The following is a 20070-nucleotide window of genomic DNA, read 5'->3' as shown; positions in this document are numbered from 1 at the left end:
CCCCCCCCCCCCCCCCATTATTGAGCATTCTCTTGAGGTCTGTTCTTCTCTTTGGTTAAATAGTTGAACAATGTCAGGAACAGATGTTTCTGTAATAGCCCAGTTGCTGGGATATAAACATCAGTCTGGGGTAGGGTTGGGAGGGAGCACTCTTTCCCAATAATGTAACTATTTTCTTTGGGGATTCATTATGAAAGCTTTTCTGCTTGAACATCCAGTTTATTTTTTAGTTTCCTATGGCTGGCATTGTTGTGGACAGCAAGAATAAAATTCATTCACAGGAACTCTAGGAAGAAAAGTTTAAGACACAGATCTGACTGACCAGGGGTTTTGTTTGAATTCGACCTAGCTTTAGAATTTAAAAATGCTAAACCCAAAAGCAAATACCATAGAATTTAGATGCTCATAGTTCTTTATACAGTTACTTGAACTTTGAGAAGAAGATGCACTGTTACTGGGGATGAAGAATCTTCTTGGTATGGCATCAGTGACTGAATTATAAATTAGATCTTGACAATTCCCTGATAAAAAATTATTGCAGTAGTTTCCCATTGTTACTGGAAAAAAAAATCTTCTTGCAGGGCTTAAAAGGCCCTGCCTGATCCCAGCCTTTACCTCTTGGACTCCTGTTCTTACACTCACATCCTTGCTTCTAGATTCCACACGCACTGGTCTCTTAGGCTGCTGGAATCCACCAAGTTCTCATATTGTCTCAGTAGCTTTTTCATGTTGTTCCTCTGCCTGGCCCATTCTTAGCCATCTCTTAGATCTCAGCTTAAATGTCCTTTCTCTAATAACTGTCCCTGAACCTCAATCTAAAAGACATCAGCGTGCTGTACTTTACAGCTCACACTGTATTTTTGTGAATTATGTACTTTGGCAATGCAGATTGTAAGCTCCAATGAGATTGGTAGAGATTATGTCTTCCATGTGCTATTTTCCCAGCACCTATTTACAGTGTCTGTTATCTAGTAGGTGCACAATAGAAACTTGCAGACTGAATAAATTGAGAAATTAGAATACTCATTAATAGCTTGGACTTAAAATCTGACTCTAAACTGAGCTCATGCATATCAGGACAAGCTAACAATTAAGCTTGTCATTGGTAGTCAACCTTATTGCATTAGCAGAACCACAAATTTAAAAACATTTGGCAGTTTATACAGAGGGGCTTGAATTCACCCATAATTAGCATTCTCTTGGTTACTCTACAGGACCATCCCTTTCTGAGGATAACCACTCACAAAACCCTAAATGCACTCACATATCTGTATACAAGGTGAAGTTTTTGCCAATTCTACTAGACTTGTTCCCTTTAAGAACATCTTAATAAATTCTCATCCCTCCCATGCAGTGACCAGACTCCCCACTTGACACAGAGTTCCTCAACCCTTCATCTCAATACTTCTCCTGACATGTACATCTGTCCTCAAGTGTGGCAAAGATAAAATTCCCCATTTGAATCTAAATTTAGGACACCTATGCAGGGCTCAGTCACCAGCAGGCCAAAGAACTTGAAAGAGAACCACTGACCCTGACCTGTGCTGCCTTTACCACAAATCACAGTGATATATACCTCTCTTCCTAATTGTGAACATCCCAGGCAAAAGCCTAGATTGGCTCCTATACCAGACTTCTTACAACCCCTTGTTTTGTGCCAATAGGAAGGGTTGTAAATAGTGTGGAGCCAACTCTACAATACCAGAAGCTCGCTTTGTCTATAAAGTCTGCTAATTAACAAGCTAATCCACCAAATGGAGTAAAGTGGTCCCAGGAACTAGAATTAAAACTAGTTTTCCCACTAAGGCTGGACGATCAGTGGGGGGCTGTGAAGTGAAGAGACAATTCCATTTACACAGTTGGTCATTAAAAACCTCCTACAAAATGAGACATTTTATATGCATACCAACTTGTGGAAAACTGAGACAAGAGTTTGGGGACAGTCAAGATGCTTCCAGGCACTGACTGCAAATGACCATCTCCTACAGCCAGTAATTAATAGCTATAAAAGACCAAACCTTCATGCCAGTGGTTAAAAAGAAATCTTTATTTTACAAAATTAAAAACATAAATAATATTTACAAGCATCTTAAATACCAGCTTATAATACTTGACATTTTGAATCATCTGAAATTGAGTTTTTCATAAGCTTTTAAAATGCAAGACTATTCATCCACTTCAGTGAGTTACCAGTTTTTATTTCCACCATTTCAAAGGGGTTTTTGGTTTTTCTAAATTGGCCATACTGTAGTCATTCAAAAAACAATGCATTTTTTAAATGACCAGTTTAAAAAAAAAAAAAAAATCACAGTCCTGAGCTTCCTACACCCGTTGTGGGATATTATTCCAAGAAAACTCTAACCAAATTTCTTACTGCCCTGTTTACATGTACCACTATAACTTTTTAAACACACTGCTGGTACTCACATAATCCATCTCCCTAACTTCTCAGGTTTGCTGAAAGGAAAGGCAGGGAGAACAAAGAGACATGGGGGAATACACATGACCATCTGAAATCACATTACTGAAAATATAAGACTTATGGTCCAAAATTCTGATCTTATTTCCTTCAGGAACAAATCCAGCATATTTTATTAAAATTTAAAATGATTTCAAATGATAAACATGTGACAGCAAATCTCAGAGGCACAATGGAACAGAGACTTAAAGACGCGTAAGTGGTTAACTTAACACCCGTTCTGGAGTTCCTCATGAATAAAGGGTAGACAGATTCAGAAGAATTTTGTTTTTAATAAAAGTTTTCATTATCTCGTCTTCAAAATGTCAGCACTGAGTAATTCATTTCCACATAATAGTACACAACGAAAGACTAACAAAGTGTAAAGAAAGCAAATGTCCTTGAGAAGGGTCAAAAAAGATTTTTAAAAAGGAAAGGAAGGAAAAGACATCTATATCCCACTTCACAAGAATGCCACGTCGTTCCACTTTCCCTGGAAGCCCTCAGCTCAGCTGAGAATCATGTCAAGAAGTCTTCATCCTCAGCGATGAGCAACAGATTTAAAAGAAAAATGACACAGATGAGAATTATATATATTTTACTAGTTCGTCTCTGACTTGTCCCGGATATTTAAAAAGGTGTCAAATGAGCCATGGATGCTGGTGGCAGGAAGCAATTGGAGAGGCTTGGGGATGAGGAATAGGGAAGACTTGTTTACAAATTCAGAGCAAACCCCTCTTCTGGATCTAAAATAAAGACGTCTTTTGTCTTCAATGCAACAGAAGTCTTTCTGTCAACGCAGATGGTAGGTACGGTTTGCTCAAAAGAAGCGTTTTCTCTTGGGGAGGAAGATAAGTACACACAAACAGTCAGCACATAAGCACCACTCTGGGATCAGGCCCACCCTCCAGAGCCTCGCCGCCATCACTGCTGCATGTTGTTGATGATGGCCAAGATGCTCATCTTCTCCTGGGCAGAGTCCACATCCTCATTCTGCTTCTGGGCCACTCCCGTGCCTAGGCCATAGAGCCGCCCACAGTACTTGGCATCATCAATACTGTCCTCAAAAAACAACTGCAGAATAGGACAGAGAACTCACGGTGAGAATCACGCCCAGAGTCCAGCCAAGTCTCCACACTACTATATCAGCACCTCCCAACTGTCTTAAAGCCCTGAAACTCTACCCAACTAGAAAGTAACTTCATTAAGAAAGGCTCAAGACATTTCCTATACACAGTCTTTTCACGCTCCTTTTATATATAGGCTCTCCTTTCTGAACAGACTTCTATTCTCCATGAGTTCTTTTACTGGCAGGATCCGTGTGCTGCTGCTGCTGCTGCTGCTGCTGCTGCTGCTATTTAATACAGCCACCTCCATCTCCCTTCTCTTTAACAAGCAGTGCAGTGGTCAAGAGCTTGGGCTATACACTCTATACCTGTCCGTAAGCCACGGTTCCCTATCTATAAAACAGGATAATGTAACAGTAGGCTGTTACAAGTGAGATACTGGATATCACACACTTCAGCAGAGTTATCTCAACCTTGGCCTTCCTGGGCAGGACAATTCCTTGTTGAGGGGCAAGGAGGGGAGCTGTCCAGTGCACTATGGTACTGTAGAATGTTTAGCAGTGTCCCTGGCCAGTAGAGGACCTCTCCCCTGCTGTTCCACATTGTGACAACCAAAAATGTCTCCAGATATTGCCAAAGGAAGCTTGGGGGGGCATGATGCCACCAGTTTTGTTCTTCTTTCTCAAGAATGCTTTGACTATTTGGGGTCTTTTGTGGTTCCACACAAATTTTAAGATTATTTGTTCTCTTTCTGTGAAAAATGCCATTGGAATTTTGATAGAGATTTCATTGAATCTGTAGACTGCTTTGGATAGTGTGGACATTTTAACAATATTAATTCTTCCAATCCATGAATACTGAATATCTTTCCATTTATTTGTGTCTTCTTCAGTTTCCTTCCTCAATGTCTTACAGTTTTCAGGGTACAGGTATTTTACCTCCTTGGTTAAATTTATTCCTACATATTTGATTCTTTTTGATACAGTTATAAATGGGATTGTTTCATAATTTCTTTCTGATAGTACATTATTAATGTACAGAAACACAAGAGACTTCTGAATATTGACTTTGTATCCTGAAATTTTATTTACTGAATTCATTTATTAGTTCTAAGAGTTTTTTTGGTAGACTTTTTAGGGTTTTTCTATGTATAATATCATGTCATCTGAAAATAGTGAGTTTTACTTCCTCCATTCCGATTTAGATTCCTTGTGTTTCTTTTCCTTGCCTAATTATTCTGGCTAGGACTTCCAATACCATGTTAAATAAAAGTGGTGAGAGGGGGCATGCTTGTGTTGTTCCTGATCTTAGAGGAAACCCTTTCAGCTGTTCCCCACTGAGTATGATGTTAGCTGCCAGGCATTTGGTAACAGAATTTAAGCATAAAATGAGTGTTTGAACAAACGTGAATTTGTTTATATGAGAGAAGAAAAAACGAGAAGAAAAGCAAATAACTGCAAGAATGAGAACTGCTAAGAACGCCCAGTACATGTCTACACTTGAGCATGCTGAGTGGCCTCCATTTCAGAATGTGTCTTTGCCTCCCAAACTACATTTAGGATACTGAACATAATGACAAACAAACAAAACAACTGCTTTCAAAGTGGTCAATTTCCAAAAGAACTATAAATTTTCAACAAATCTCGGTCCACAAAGACAACCCACCACCTTACCTCTTTCATCCTGAAGAATGCCATTCCCGTCAGCAGCGAGTCTGAGCCTGCCTGATGCTGCCTTCCAATTCTCTGCAAGTCCAATTGATCGGCAACTTCCTGAAGACCTCCCTGCAGATGTAAAGAAAATAAAGATAATATTTCAGACCCGCCACTCATCTACTGGAGTCAACTAAGTCCATTCTTGTATTTAATTATTTTGGGAATGACAAGTGGGAGCCATTTGCTAAGGCCTTATTACCCCAGCAATATCCCCTGTTCAGCCCTCCACACGATATACTGTGTTATATTTCACTTTCAACTCCTTTCTTTTATACACTATTAATAGTGTTAGACCTCTGCCCCATTTTAAAGTCCTAACTGCTATAAAAACTGAGCAAATAGTCAAATACCAATCCAATTCTAGACAGCAAATCTCTTATGTCAACAATTTATTAGGGTGTTGAGTTCTCGAACTATCTCAACTTACGAATCCATCTGAGAGTCTGGTGCGCTCCAGACCCCATCCTTAACAAACTGCACATACACCTCACGGTGCCAACTGTTTCACTAGGTTTGTGGGCCCTAAGTGAAGAACTCCTCCCTCAAGATGAGAGAAGCAGAGGGCTCCCTTCATACCCAGATTAAAGACATTCACCACACAAATCCCTGTGCCAATCAGCTCTATATGTACTTCTCTAGCACCATGTTGGCACCTAGCTGGCGCTCAAGAATGCAGAACAATGACAAATAATTTCTAAAAACAGCAATGAAGCCAAATGACAAGTCTGCTTTTTTGTCTTTGTTGTTGTTACTAATATTAAGAAAATATTGTAGGGGCACCTGGGTGGCTCAGTCGGTTAAGTTTCAACTTGGGCTCAGGTAGTGATCTCAACAGTTCGTGAGATCGAGCCCCACATCGGGCTCCGTGCTGACAGCTCAGAGCCTGAAGCCTGCTTCAGATTTTGTGTCTCCCTCTCTCTCTGCCTCTCCCCCACTCATGCTCTCAGTCTCTCTCTCATGCTCTGTCTCTTCTCTCTCTCGAAAATAAAGAAACATTAAGAAAAAAATTTAAAAATATATATATTGTGTACCTTAAGATTTTTGCAACTCTTCATCAAGTATTTCACATCATAAATAGATGGGAAAAAAAGGTTCAGAATATGAAAGAATTCATGTTCCTCTTCTGGCAAACGAGAATCCGTAAGTAACTTTACCATGTAGCCAAAATCATAGCCACTACAAGAGAAAATGAGGCAAGGAGTGAAAAAACAGCAGTTACCAGGCCCCAGCATTCAACTGCTTTATTTCTCAAAACTTAATGATACTCCCCGTGAGTAACTTTCAGTGTTCCAAACTAGTTTATCCTACTGTAATCTCAACTTTCTATTAAATACTAACAAACCACACTAATATGAGAGACATACAAGAGAACCCAAGGGTTTAAAAATATGGGTTTTATCCACCAAAAATTCTAAAGTACTGAAAATGTAAATTAACATCTCTTAAGAGGAATCTGTCTTTGGAGTACCTAGGAAATTCCAGGCCATTCATTTAAGAGAAAAAGATGATCAAGTGCTTTGATCTCCCCTCCTCCATCTTTCCACTTGGAATGTACCCACTGATAGCCAAATGACAGAACCCAATACTGTATGAAACAAACCAGTATGTGCTCCAAAGTACTTTTTGAAAAACTGAAACATGGGCCAGTTACCATTTCAATTTCATAACTGCTTCATAAGTCACCGGAAGAAGATAGCAATCAGTACTGCAAAAATAACATCAGAATGCAATCCCCCGCTGCCAAAGAAAGAGAAATATAGATGCTCTGAGACTGACCTATGAAATGAAAGCCATTTGACGTTGTCACAGAGAACCACCCCTGATGTCATAAGCAGCTCTGCAAAGTGCAATGTGTCAATCCCCTCCTCCTCGTGCTTCTGAAATTGTAGTCCTGAGTTAGCAAGGAGATCTATGGAATCCTGGGAGTACATGTCCTCTCTAAAAAAGAAGGTATTCACTTCTTAGTGGTGGATAATCTAACAGAAGTAGTGGGCAGCAATGTTAACATCACCTTAAAATTAACATCTTATAATTACAGAACAGGTATCCTTGAAAGGCTTTCATAATTTAAGAACAGATCAATTCATTCTTTCCAATATTCCAACAAGCATGCAAAGTAGATAATCTTATCTCTGCGGCAGATGGAAAAGTGAGATTTGCCCCCACAAAATAAATTTCTTAAATACAAAAGGTCCACATTTCTCACTGTTTAAAGAAAAACAGAATCAACCAATACAAAAACATTTAAAATAGAATACTCTTAAAAATGTTCTTATAATACCACCTCACAGAAATAACTGTTAACTCATTTTATATAGCCTTCAGACTATTTTCTCCATGTACACAACAACCTCCATCTCTATACCTACATAGCACAGACCATCCTTCCAGACCAATACTGATAAATACACATCCTTTGCAACTCTGGCATAATACTCCACTGCAAAGATACATCCATCAATTTAAAAACAGGAATATTTATAATACCACCTATCACAAAAGTAGGGGGGAAAAGACATCATTTTCTGATGGATCCTTCCATTACGTTAACTTCTTTTCCACTAGATTTCACTATTTTTTTTTCCTTTCATTTGTTTTTCACATAAACTTAAAAGACAACTAGGGAATTTTTTATTTTCCTTTGTGTATTAATTACCATTAAGGTATAAATAACAGGCTTTGACAATGGACTAAAAAAAAAAAAGAATTAACGGAAAAAGGAAAGCAAGTTAAAGGAAAAATCCAGATCGTCTCCCCAAATTATTCCTGGACCTCAAAGAAATCTCCAAAGCACATGAACAATCAAAAAATTATTCCTGAGCTACCAAATGCTCCTGGTGCCCAGTTAAAGAATGCAGTATTCAAGAACTGTGGTCCAGTAAGAAATACACTAAAACCACCTCATACAATCAGCAAAATGATAGTCTCCCCTAATTTTTCCCCATAAAAAATTATATCATCCTCAAAAACTTAAAACCAGAACTACCAAACGATCCAGCAATCCCACTTCTGGGTATATATCCAAAAGAACTAGAAGCAGGGTCATGAAGATTATCTGCACATCCATGTTCATAGCAGCAACACTCAAAAAGTCAAGAGGTGGAAACAATCGAATGTCCATCAGTGGATGAACAGGTAAACAAATGTGATCTAAACATACAACGGAATGTTATTCAGTCTTAAAAACAAAGGAAATTCTGACACGCCACAACATGGATGAACCTTAAGGATATTATGTTAAGTGAAATAAGCCAGTCACAAAAAGACAAATACTGGGTGGTTCCATTTATATGAGGTATCTAAAATAGTCAAATAGACAGAAACAGAAAGTAGTACGGTAGTTACCAAGAGCTGGAGAAAAAAAAAAAGGAGAGCTGTTTAGTGGGTAGAGTGTCAGATTTGCGAGAGAGTTCTGGAGTTCTGTTTCACAACAATGCAAACTTACTTAACACTACTGAACTGCAAACTTAAAAATGGTTACGGTGGCAAATTTTATGTTATGTATTTTTTTACCCACGTTTCTAAAACATCAAAATTTGCCCACTATCAGGCTTCAGTTTCACCTACTCTTGATTAGCATCTACTCTATAGCTTATTTCTTCTGTTATGAAACATAGTAATCTTATTTTACAGATAAGGAAACTGAATTACAGAAGATAAAATGAACTCCAAACCACCCAGCTAAAAAATGGCAGAAATGCAATTCAAACACTGATCCCCTAACTGGGGAACTGACTTTACTTTTTCACTTTAAACAGCTATAATTCACGTAACTAAACAATTCACTCATTTAAATATACAATTCAACAGTTTTCAATATTTTCAGAGTTGTGCAACCACCACCACACGCCACTTCATCACCTCAAAAAGAAAACCCATACCTATTATGCAATCATTCCCCACTGCCCCATAACATAACCCCCCTATACTCTAGACAACCACTAACCTATTCTGACTCTACAGATTTGCCTATTTTGAACATTTCATATAAACAAAATCATACAATACATGGTCTTTTGTGTCTGGCTTTTTTCCCTTAGCATAATGTTTTCAAAGCACATCAATAGACGACATGTATTAGTACTTCTTTCTTTTACTGTCCCAATAAGCCGCTGCCTGGATATACCTCATTTATTGTATCCATTTATCAGTTCACAAACATCTGGATAGTTTCCACTTTAGGGCCTTTACAAATAATGCTGTAATGAACATTCACCACATACAAGTTTTTGTATGGATGTGTGTTTCCATTTCTCTGAGGTATATGCCTAGAAAAGAAATTACTGGGACATATGGTAACTCTCTGTTTAACCTTTTGAGAAACTGCCTATTTTCCAAAGAGGCTGCACCATTTTACTTTCCCAATAGCAATGTGTGAGGATTCTAATTCCTCTACACCCTTGCCAACATTTGTTCTTGTGTCTTTCTCATTATAGCCACCCAGTGGGTGGCTCACTGTGGTTTTGATTTACATTTATTTCCCTCATGACTAGTGGTGGCGACCATCTTTTCATGGGTTTATTAGCCATATCTATATCTTCTTTGGAGAAATTTCTAGTCAGATCTGATGCCCATTTTTAATTGAGTTGTCTTTTTATTGTTGACCTGTAAGTGTTCTTTAAGAGGGACTTTACTTTCTGAGATTCCTTATTCCATTCTCTGTTTGGCTGCTGTGTCCAATCCTTACCTGGTTTCAACAGAAAGAAAACTTTAAATTAATAAAATCAGTTAGAGATCACAGTCTGTACAAATGTAGCAGATCTAAGAATAACACTGAGAAGTGTCTCACTTACGTAAGATTAAATTTGAAGTTGAACTGCCAAGTGTTGATTCCAGAAGGATATTCTCCCTTTTCATTTGTGAATGTAAGGCCCAGCTGGATAATTTTTAGAAGGTCAACGTTGCACCGTAAAAGCTGATACTGGTAATCTATGGAACTACGAAATTCACCAATTGGTCGCACCACAACACCTGGAAATTCTGTGTCCTAGAAAAGGAAAAGGTCTGTCATCATTAGGTTTCACAAAACAGTGGATGCTGAATTTATCATTCATAAAAATTTTATCTCAATTTATAAAAGTTATATGACAAGCCCAAGCTTGGGCACAAAAACCTATCTTAAAATAATTGATTTTGGGGGGCGCCCGGGTAGCTTAATCGATTGAGCATCCGACTTCAGCTCAGGTCGTGATCCCGCGTTTTTGTGGGTTCAAACCCTGCATTGGGCTCTATGCTGACAGCTCAGAGCCTGGAGCCTGCTTTGGATCGTATGCCTTCCTCTCTCTCTGCCCCTCCCTCACTCCTGCTCTGTCTCTATCTCAAAAATAAATAAACATTAAAAAAATTATTTAAAGAAATATATGATTTTGGGGCACCTGGGTGGCTTAGTCAACTCAGCATCTAACTTCGGCTCAGGTCATGATCTCACAGTTCATGAGTTTGAGCCTCACGTCGGGCTCTCTGCTGTCAGCACTGACTCCACTTAGGATCCTCTGTGCCCCTCTCTGCGCTTCCCCCACTCGCTCTCTTTCTCTCAAAAATAAATAAATATTTTTAAAAATTAAATATTGATTTCATTGATATCTACAGAAGGAGCACTAGAATCATGAAGCTTTGTGCAGCAACTTAGAGGAGATCCTAGGCAGGATGTAAGAGCGGCTGACTAACTATAGATCAATTAAGGACATGCTAGGTTCGTATACGGTGAATTAAAAAAAGTCTAGATTAAGAACAAAGTATGAACAAAAATACAAATATGGGGAAGTGAAACAATAATTTAAAAAAACAACTGCTATACTTACCTTGAGTAAAAAGCCTGGAACAAGACCACAGAGAATTTTAAATACAAGTCTAAAGACGTAATGCTTATGAGTAATGGGGACTGGAGCACAGAAGGTACATCCTCCTCTAGAAGAGGCCGCTGGTATCACCATGACACACATCTGCCTCTCCAGCCACTCACCGCCAGGCAAGAATGCGAATCCCATGCCAGATCTTCCCAGTGTTTTCCAGAGATACCAGAAATCTGGGCTTTAAGATAGGTCTCTCTATATTTAAATGCTGATAACTAATTTTTAAAAAAACACTGTCAAATTCACCACATCTGTGGTATAGATGTGCCCTACTGGCTAACACAACTTTTGCCTTAAACATTTGTCAATACAGAGTAACATTACAAAAAGTCTAAGATACTAGAGGTTACATCCTTCTCAGACCCACTGGCTACCTTGAGGTTTCATAAAAGCTTCACAACCTTCCACCAAGTTTAATTTACCATGGCTTTGGTGGAAGTCTTTCCTTCAAAATCTCACACTGAGTATTCCCTAAGTCCGCAGCAGAAGGTGAGTTAGAAAGAGTGGAGCTCTTTACCATGGCAATATAACTATAGCTGAGCACAATTTCTCGGATCTTCCTCATCTCTTCTTCTAGATTGCTGGCCCAGACTTCACAGATAACCTGGCTGTTCTCCACAAGTGCTGCAGGCATCTTGAAGAAACTTGAGCAGTCACTTTCAGCTGACTTTATTAGAGGGCAAGCCAATGGTTGATCTGATCTAGATTCAAAAACATATTTTGAAATCACATAAATGTACACACTGGCAAGATGCCAACAAAACAAAGGTATCAAAAAATCACTTCATCAGTTTAATAAGCTAAAACATTAAGATAGTTATATTTGTATTTATTCCCCATTTATTATGATGGGGAAACCTATCTTGGTCAAGACACACACACACATACACACACACACGTCTTTAACCTGAAGAAACTAAAATTACTTAAGAAATCTGAAGAAACTGGGGTGCCTAGCTGGCTCAGTCAGTGGAGCATGTGACTCTTGATCTCAGGGTTGTACAGTTGAGATGCATGTTGGGTATAGCAATTACTTAAAAATAAAATAAAAGAAAGAGAGGGAGGGAGGGAGAGAGACAGACAGACAGAAACAAACCTGAAGAAACTTTTGCCCAAGCTGCCCTTTAGCACAGAAGTGAAACCACCAACCTAAACCAGTTTTTGAGCCCTTTCCAGACTACCTAAACACTAAAATAGCCTCCAATGACCACAAATACTCCCTTATCTGTAACTTTCACAACACTTGCACAGAGACCAAATCATGGAAACATTTTAAAAGAATCTCTTTAGCTAGTTTACATGTACCTGGATCTCTGAAAGCCTGAAAGAATGTACATCTAAGTCTTAGTGACTCCTCCCTCCACCCCCTAAAAAAGGAGAAATTCCTTTTCTCCACCATCAAAAAGTCACATGTAACTAGAGGCAATTAACTAACGTAACACAGTGCCTCTTTACATTTGTGCAAACAGATCATGAAGTGAGGGATTTTAGATTGTAAAAACCAACACCACTAAATGAATCTTTAACCACCACAATGAAAATCAGAATTGGAGTTATTAAAGTCTACTTTTAAACACATAATAATATAAAGAAACTAAGCAATTCAACAATAGGAGTAGAGAAGATGGCAAGTATGTAATTTTTTTAAATGTTAATTTACTTTTCAGATAAGAGACAAGAACACAGGTGGGGAAGGGGGCAGAGAGAGAGGGAGACACAGAATCTGAAGCAGGCTTCCAGGCTCTGAGCTGTTAGCACAGAGCCCGATGGGGGACTCAAACTCACAAAATGTGAGATCATGACCTGAGCTAAAGTCTGACACTTAACCAACTGAGCCACCCAGGTGCCTCGAGAAGATGGCAAGTATAAATAATTCAACAGGAAAAGATAATGATTTACAATGTATATTCTGGGAGGAAACTAGGGGGAAACAGTAGTCTGCAAAATGAAACTCAGTGTAGTTCAGCTTCAGAGTAATGCTATTATTGTAGCAATGAGACGCTTGATCATAAAAAGACCAAAAGGAGCTTATCATAATGGCCTTTCTTTAAAAAGGCAACCCCCAAAGCGCCTGGCAGCTCAGTCAGTTAAGTGTCTGACTCCTGATTTTCAGCTCAAGTCATGATCTCACAGTTCATGAGATTGAGCCCCACACAGGGCTCTCTGCTGACCCCGCAGAGCCTGCTTGGGATTCTCTCTCTCTCCCTCCCTCCCCTGCTCATGCTCTTTCTCAAAATAAATAAATAAACTTTAAAAAATTAAAAAGGCAACCCCACGACAGGGAATACTCAACACAATGTAAGAGTGGACTCCAGTATATACACGTATTCAGAGGAAAATTCCTAGAAAGAGTAAAATGAAATCTTTCCTTCCTACTTTCCTGACAGGTAGATGCAACCATAAGAATCCGGATCAAAACAAAACTGTCATTCTCAAACGTCATCATTTCTCCGAGAAAGTTCTGGGAAACCTGTTGGTCTGTCAGCAACCCTGAAAGATTCCATTTATTCAAGGTATCCTACACTTCAACAGATGTTTCTCTGAAATTATAACAGACTTACTGTAATTACTCTAAACCTTAAGTAGACTGTGGTATATTCCTAACAAATATGGGTGGACACTTGTTAAAGGCAGAATCCATTTCTTCTCATTTCCGTTCTGTACACAATGGTATGAATTAAAGACTTGCAGATGAACATAGAAAGAACATCCAAAAGGGGTGAAGTCCAAACTGAGTGTGGAGTAAATTCCACTATATGACCATAATTAAGAGAATGCAAGGACTCTGATTCAATTCTACGTTGTGTTTAAGGTTTTCTCCTGCAAGATGGCACAAAGCCATTTTTATGCCCATTAATGTTAAATCAGTACCACTTCACTTCCTTATTTTCCTAACTGAAACAATGCACTTCCTTTCTGGTGTCATTTCAGAGATTGGGCACATTCAGGGTGGTATGGCCGTAGACTGGTATTGTTTCAAACACAACCATAAACTACTGCAGGGGAAGTGGGTATGACTATGAATACGTTTCCCTAAGAGTGAAGCAGCAAAAGAGACCCAAGCAAAAATATGCCTTTGGCCTCCAAGCAGAAAAGAGCAGACTTAAAAAGAAGACAACTAAGTATTTACACTAAACCCTTAGAACCAGGCTCCCCAGCTAAGAAGCTCTTAAGGGTGTGTCAAAAAAACAAAAAAAACAAAAAAAAAAAACCTCAGGAAATAATCTGAAGAGGCTCCCTCCGGTCAAAGAAAAGATAATATAAACACCATTATGAATAGTCAGTACAATGTATTCAGACTTCTCCGACAATTCACTATGAACTCATGGATTTAAACCTAAGAAAATAAACCTCACTGGTCACCACTAGAGAATGCTAGTAAATCAATCTATTTTTTAAAATACGTGTCTTGTCTTTCCTATGTAAATTGTACTAAGTAACTTAAGAGGTGAGGGAAAGTTTCTTTTAACAGAAATTATAAAGCTAAGAAATACGGACTGAGAGAATCTCACTGTTCTGTAACTCCCAAAGAATTCATAGATCTGGGCAATATCAAAATGGCATCTATATGGAATACCCAGAAAAGGCAAATCTATAAAGGCAGAAAGTAGACTACAGCAGTGGGATGGGAATGGGGATTAACTGTAAATGGCATGAGGTATGCTATTGAGGTGATAGAAATGTTACCAAACTCAACTATCTGATGACTGCACAGCTTCATATATTTAGTAAAAATCACTGAACTCTACATTAAAATGGGTAAGTTTTATAGTATGAATTACACATCAATAAAGTTGTTAAAATATCACAATGGCTGTAATTACTACAAAAAGAGACAACCACATACCATTGCCTCCTGACACAATACATCACCACTATGAATAAGTCTTGCCAAAAAAAAAATCTAACTTGAATCTGACCAAATTTACAGGACCAATTTACAGGAAACAAAGAGGACAGAGGAACATGATAAATGACACCACAGAAAGGCAATCAGCAAAATCCAGAAACTACTGTGGGAATCTACAGAATAACCCAGATTTTTCAACAAATTGCAAGTACTAAAAGTAAAAGACTCTACTGGGTGTCTGGGTGGCTCGGTCGGTTAAGCGCCAAATCGGGTTTGGGCTCAGGTCATGATCTCATGGTTCGTGAGTTCAAGCCCCACATCGGGTTCTGCACTAGTAGTGTGGAGCCTGCTTCGGATTCTCTCTCTCTCTGCCTCTCCCCTGCTCATGCTCTCCCTCTAACTAACTAAATAAATAAATAAATACACAAAAAAAAATTTTTTAAAAAGTAAAAGACTCTCAAGAGACGTATCAGCCCATCAAAATCTACAGACCTTAATTAGGTCCCGCTTTAAACAAACCATTAGAAATCTTTTTAAACTGACATTTTTAAGACAAAAGTCTGAATAATGGCTGGTTTTGGTTTTGTTTGGGGGGGTTGCTTTTTTTTTTGGTGTTATATTGTCATGTTTTGTTTTTTTTTTTTAAAGAGTCCTCGGGGCGCCTGGGTGGCGCAGTCAGTTAAGCGTCCGACTTCAGCCAGGTCACAATCTCGCGGTCCGTGACTTCGAGCCCCGCGTCGGGCTCTGGGCTGATGGCTCAGAGCCTGGAGTCTGTTTCCGATTCTGTGTCTCCCTCTCTCTCTGCCCCTCCCCCGTTCATGCTCTGTCTCTCTCTGTCCCAAAAATAAATAAACGTTGAAAAAAAAAATAAATTTAAAAAAGAGTCCTCATCTTTTAGAGATAATGCAAAACAGAGTACAGGTGATACAAAATGTGGGATTTTGCTTCAAAGTTAACAGTGGACAAACCTCACAACAACTTTGTACAGTGGTGTCTTCACTACATTTTGCAGATAAAACAGAAATTTAGACACATTAAATTTAAAAAGCACTATCATGACTTCCATTTCCAAGAAAATTTTTTTAAAAAGCTAAGCCACTTTCAAAAAGCTAACCATTGCTATATATATCTGATAAATGGGGAACATAAGTGCAGACCACTGGCAAAAATACCTAAGATGAGTTCTCACACCAAACCCTTATCTAGGAAAATTGTGGGGGAATAGCTTGCAAACCCCAAAATGTAATGCCACTCGAAAGCTGAAAAGGAATCACCTTATGCACATTTAGCTTAGCATAGATTACTGGTTATGTTAGCCAAAGAAGAGAAATAATGATACTGAATGATGCCAGCAATTTTGCCTGCTACTTTCCACTCAGCGAGCACATGCTCTGGAAGAAGCATAAGACGGGAATCACAAACATACTGTTCTCCTTGGTCAGTCTTCCTCCTCTCTCAGTGCCTCTCCGTGCCAGCAGGGCATAGCACACCTCAATGGAGTGGAAGGACTCTATTCCATTCAAATATGTTTATTTGTGCAACACAGACCCTAAAGCTAGGCTAATTACTTTACCTGGGTTGCAACCAGAGAAACAGTAACAAGTTTAAAGGCTTAAGGAAAAACTGTGCTAGATTTACTGAGAAACAGAATGGCCCTGATGTACAACCTTGTACCTCCTAAGGAATTTTTAAGGATAATTCTGATCCCCATGCAGTTTCCCTCACAGGCTGACTTTAAAACTTGACTCTCCCGTGAGCTACTCCACTCTATATGAAAGCAAAATACAAACACTGATACCTGTTGGTTCCCAGCATTAGACTGCTCAAGAAGGAAAGGTCAGATACAGGAATTACTGAGGTCCTTGACCTATGCTGATCTGCAGTAAAATCTGTGAGCTCGCTCCTGCTGACCTATAGGATAAACTTCTCCAAAGCAAAGCTATTTACCCAGGCAAGCTCTAAAGAGCAACTACGAATAAAGCCACCGGCAAGCTTTCTCTGCAAGCAATCCAGAGACTTGCTTAGGAAAAGACTGTTTGGTTTTTCCAGTTTTGTTTTAAGCCTAAGTGTGCAAGGAGACCATAAACATCACTTCCTCAATTCTAGAGAACTGAACAAAGGCTTTACCGCACATGGATAAGATGGAAAAGGAAGTGGGAGCAAGTTAGAAGAAATGGCAGCAGCTTGGAAGAGGGTCCTCTCCATACACGGCCCGCCGTCCTCCATCACCTCCGCCCCCCAAACAGTGTCCGAAGACAACTACCCTGGACTTAACCGCAGTTCAACCAGTTCTTAAAACCAACCATGTGGTCCAGGCCTCCAGAGCAATAGCTATGGCTCATAAACAGAATAGCAAAGAAAAGTTGTGGGGCCAAAAGAACCAAGAAGGCGGAGGCCCGCAAGGTTCCAAACTCAGGTCCTCTCCCTTACAGTCTCCCATCATCGTTCTCTTCCTGTTCTGGATCACCCTCCCTCCCCAAACAACACTCATCCCGCCCCCCTTCCCCCTACCCCCCCCCGTGTTTTTTTTTTTTTTTTTTTTTTAATTACACGCCTTCGGGCCAGAACGACCTGCGTTCGAACCCAGACCGACCAGCTGTGTGGCTTTGCATAAGCTACTTAACCTCTCTGGTGCCTCAGTTTTCCTATCTTGTAAAATGGGTTTAATAACATACACCTCAGAAGACTGCAGTAGATGTTAACAGAAAGCAAATAAGGTGCTTGATAAAGTCCTGGCACAAACCACTAGATTATCATTATTGTGTGGTAGTGGTTGGTAATACTACCACTATTTGATGGCCCTCTTTCTCTTTTCACACCCCCTGCCCCTCACGCACGCCCCAAAGCCCCTTCCTCCCACAGGTCCCCGATGGTCTCCCACAATCTCCCATCTCGCTCGTCTCTCTGGTGAGCGCGAGCCCGCTTACCCTGACGGCTGGGCCCGCGAAGCGCGGGCTTGCGGGCTGGCGGGCAGAGTCCCCCGGGAGCGGCGGCGGCGGCGGCCCCTGACCCGGAGCTCTCCTACTGCCCCGGATCTGCTCCGGGAACCGAGCGAGCCAGTGAGATGGGCGCCCTCGTGCCCAGAGCGGCCTTACGCACTGCCCAAAGAAACCTGGGCGAACCACTCTACCCACTGGATCCTCCCGACTCGCCTGCTCCCTTAGCGTCCTCCAGACGGGCGCGCGCGCGCCTGCTCATGCCTGCTCCTCCCCTTCTGCGCGCCGCGGCGACTCTGCGTGTTCGTCCAACCCGTGAGCTCGCGGGGGCAGTGCGCAGGCGCAAAACCATGAGGGCTCCCCGAAAATGCCGGGCGGGGCGGTCTCGGCGGACGCCTGCGGAACACGACCCGTCCCAGGACTTAGCGCGTTAGTTGCTCTGGCTCAATTCAATTTCACAATACTACTCCTTTTTGGTTCTTCCGCGCGCCCAGGGGAGAGGCGTGGCCTAGAACTGGCCCCGGCTCGGGGTGGGCGTGGCCTAAACATCAAACCCGAGGAAGGGGCGTGGACCATCTGACCAAATCCCCGAATTGCAACTCCCCCTCCGCCCTGCTTTGATAGACCGTTAAAATCGTTGGCAGGAGCGGACTTTGGGGGGAGGTTGATGGGGGTGGATCCTGATCCCTTCCGTCCGTACTAATGCAGCCCTTTGGACCCCTCAGTTAACGAAACATCTATCTCTAGGCTTCCTTTCTGGCAAACAATTAGTCGGAGGTGGGTAGCACCCCCAAACCCAGTCTCCGTGACGTCCGGCAAGGCCCGCCTCCCTCCTCCCCGCTTTACAGAGTCGGGAAAAGCAGCGTTACCACAGCAACCGGCCCGCCAGGGCCTGCTCGAATTACAAAGAAGATGCGGCCTCCCGTGGGAGAACCGCGTCGCCCGGCGGTCCGAGGAGCTTGGAGGCGGCGGTCAGTAGGCAGGCTCTGCACGTTTTCCTTGAGAGAACACTGGGCCCGGGCCTGGCCTAGGAGCCTCCAAAGCCTCCACCCGCGCCCTGATCCTTTCTGGAGAGAGGGGGCTGTCTACCAACTCCTGTCCTTGGCATCATTTGAGCAGGCTCGGCTGCAGCGCTGCCTCGTTCTCCGGCCCTGGGGAAGAAGACAAAGCACCGACTTCCTGCACACAGCTGTCAATTCCGAGCCGCCCTTCTAGCCTCTCCCGCAAGAGCTCCACCCAGTCCCTGAGACTGGCTAGTGCGGACGGCCCAAAGCAAGGCTCTAGCCACAACCCTAGGAGCCTTCCCTTGAAGAAGGCTGTTGGCAAGTGGATAGCAAATTTACTCCCAAGCCACGGGGCCTTGCTGCTTTTAAACATTTCCTCCAACGGGGATTCTCCAGAATCCTGCTTCCATTTTCGAGGCTGGGAGGCAGAGCAAGCCTTCAGCGGCAATTTCAAACCGAGTACCCAAAAGCTATTCTCCAGGGAGGTGAACTCCCACCCCAAGTCCCCAGATCAGAGCATCAAGTGCGCTTTCTGAACCCCACTCCTCATCTCCCCTCCAAATGAGGGTCTGTCTCATCTGTAACACAGGGCTGTAACTATCTCATAAGGTTATTGCCGTATTAATAGAAGAAAAACACCTCACACTGAGGAAGACATGTAAGTCTATTGAATAAACTATTGTTTCTGGCGTGTCTGTTATCCCTGTGATATTCAGTGTTTGTTAGCTCTGGTGCAGGCTTAACAATCATTCCATTGAGCAATACTGACATGGAGAAGGCAGGCAAAACACTCCACACCCCACCCATCTTGAGGGTTTCTAATGTCCTTTCACCCACTTGCAACTACATTCAGGAGAGGACAGCCCTATCAGGAGCTAGTCACGTGAAGAGCAGTCTCCGCAATCCTTTCTTAGACTTTTGGTTTTTTTTTTTTTTTTTTTTTTTTTTTTTTTTCCTGCAGCACTGGGCCTGGTGTGTACACTGAAACAATCAAACAGGAAACACACTGTCTCCATCTCCAGAACCCCCACCCTCACCCAGAACTGGGTGTTCATTTCTCAGGTTATTGAGGAGAAATGAAAAACACAGATGGCTTGTAGTTCAGGCGGCATTGGGTATCTGTTGTAAACAGTGGAGCCTATGCTGTATTTATGGATTGCAAAATTAGAACAATTGTGTAAATCACTG

At 41.3% G+C, this 20070-nt stretch overlaps 1 protein-coding gene across 4 annotated transcripts; it reads right to left on the bottom strand.

Moving 5' to 3' along the window:
• Positions 1 to 2023: 2023 nt before the first annotated feature.
• Positions 2024 to 19091, bottom strand: CNOT8 (CCR4-NOT transcription complex subunit 8). 4 transcript variants are annotated; one of them, XM_040442972.1, is made up of 7 exons: positions 18748 to 19091; positions 11610 to 11793; positions 10034 to 10227; positions 7017 to 7178; positions 6272 to 6416; positions 5199 to 5309; positions 2024 to 3532 (listed from the first exon to the last, which is right to left on the bottom strand). In XM_040442972.1, the coding sequence occupies exons 2-7, from the start codon at positions 11724 to 11726 to the stop codon at positions 3383 to 3385; spliced, it is 879 nt and encodes a 292-aa protein (XP_040298906.1). In that variant the 5' UTR covers positions 11727 to 11793; positions 18748 to 19091; the 3' UTR covers positions 2024 to 3382. The 4 variants fall into 4 exon arrangements, with proteins under 4 accessions (XP_040298906.1, XP_040298901.1, XP_040298917.1 ...); XM_040442967.1 differs by lacking the exon at positions 18748 to 19091 and adding an exon at positions 17870 to 18679; XM_040442983.1 differs by lacking the exons at positions 11610 to 11793; positions 18748 to 19091 and adding an exon at positions 9846 to 9927 and having other exon boundaries at positions 10034 to 10216.
• Positions 19092 to 20070: the final 979 nt, after the last annotated feature.

This window comes from Herpailurus yagouaroundi, unplaced genomic scaffold (genome assembly GCF_014898765.1).
Source record: "Herpailurus yagouaroundi ecotype Mexico unplaced genomic scaffold, PumYag 29, whole genome shotgun sequence".
Lineage (NCBI taxonomy): Eukaryota > Metazoa > Chordata > Mammalia > Carnivora > Felidae > Herpailurus > Herpailurus yagouaroundi.
This window is presented reverse-complemented; position numbering and strand designations above follow the sequence as displayed.

What these genes read in the sequence shown, in the direction of transcription:
- CNOT8 (XM_040442972.1), bottom strand. Translation starts at nt 11,726, where the DNA reads ATGCCTGCAGCACTTGTGGAGAACAGCCAGGTTATCTGTGAAGTCTGG. An exon ending in AACTTCAAATTTAATCTTAC is followed by an intron (nt 7,179 to 10,033) that starts GTAAGTGAGACA and finishes CTTCTTTTTTAG; the next exon opens with AGAGGACATGTACTCCCAGG. An exon ending in AAATGGCTTTCATTTCATAG is followed by an intron (nt 6,417 to 7,016) that starts GTCAGTCTCAGA and finishes TTTCTCTTGTAG; the next exon opens with TGGCTATGATTTTGGCTACA.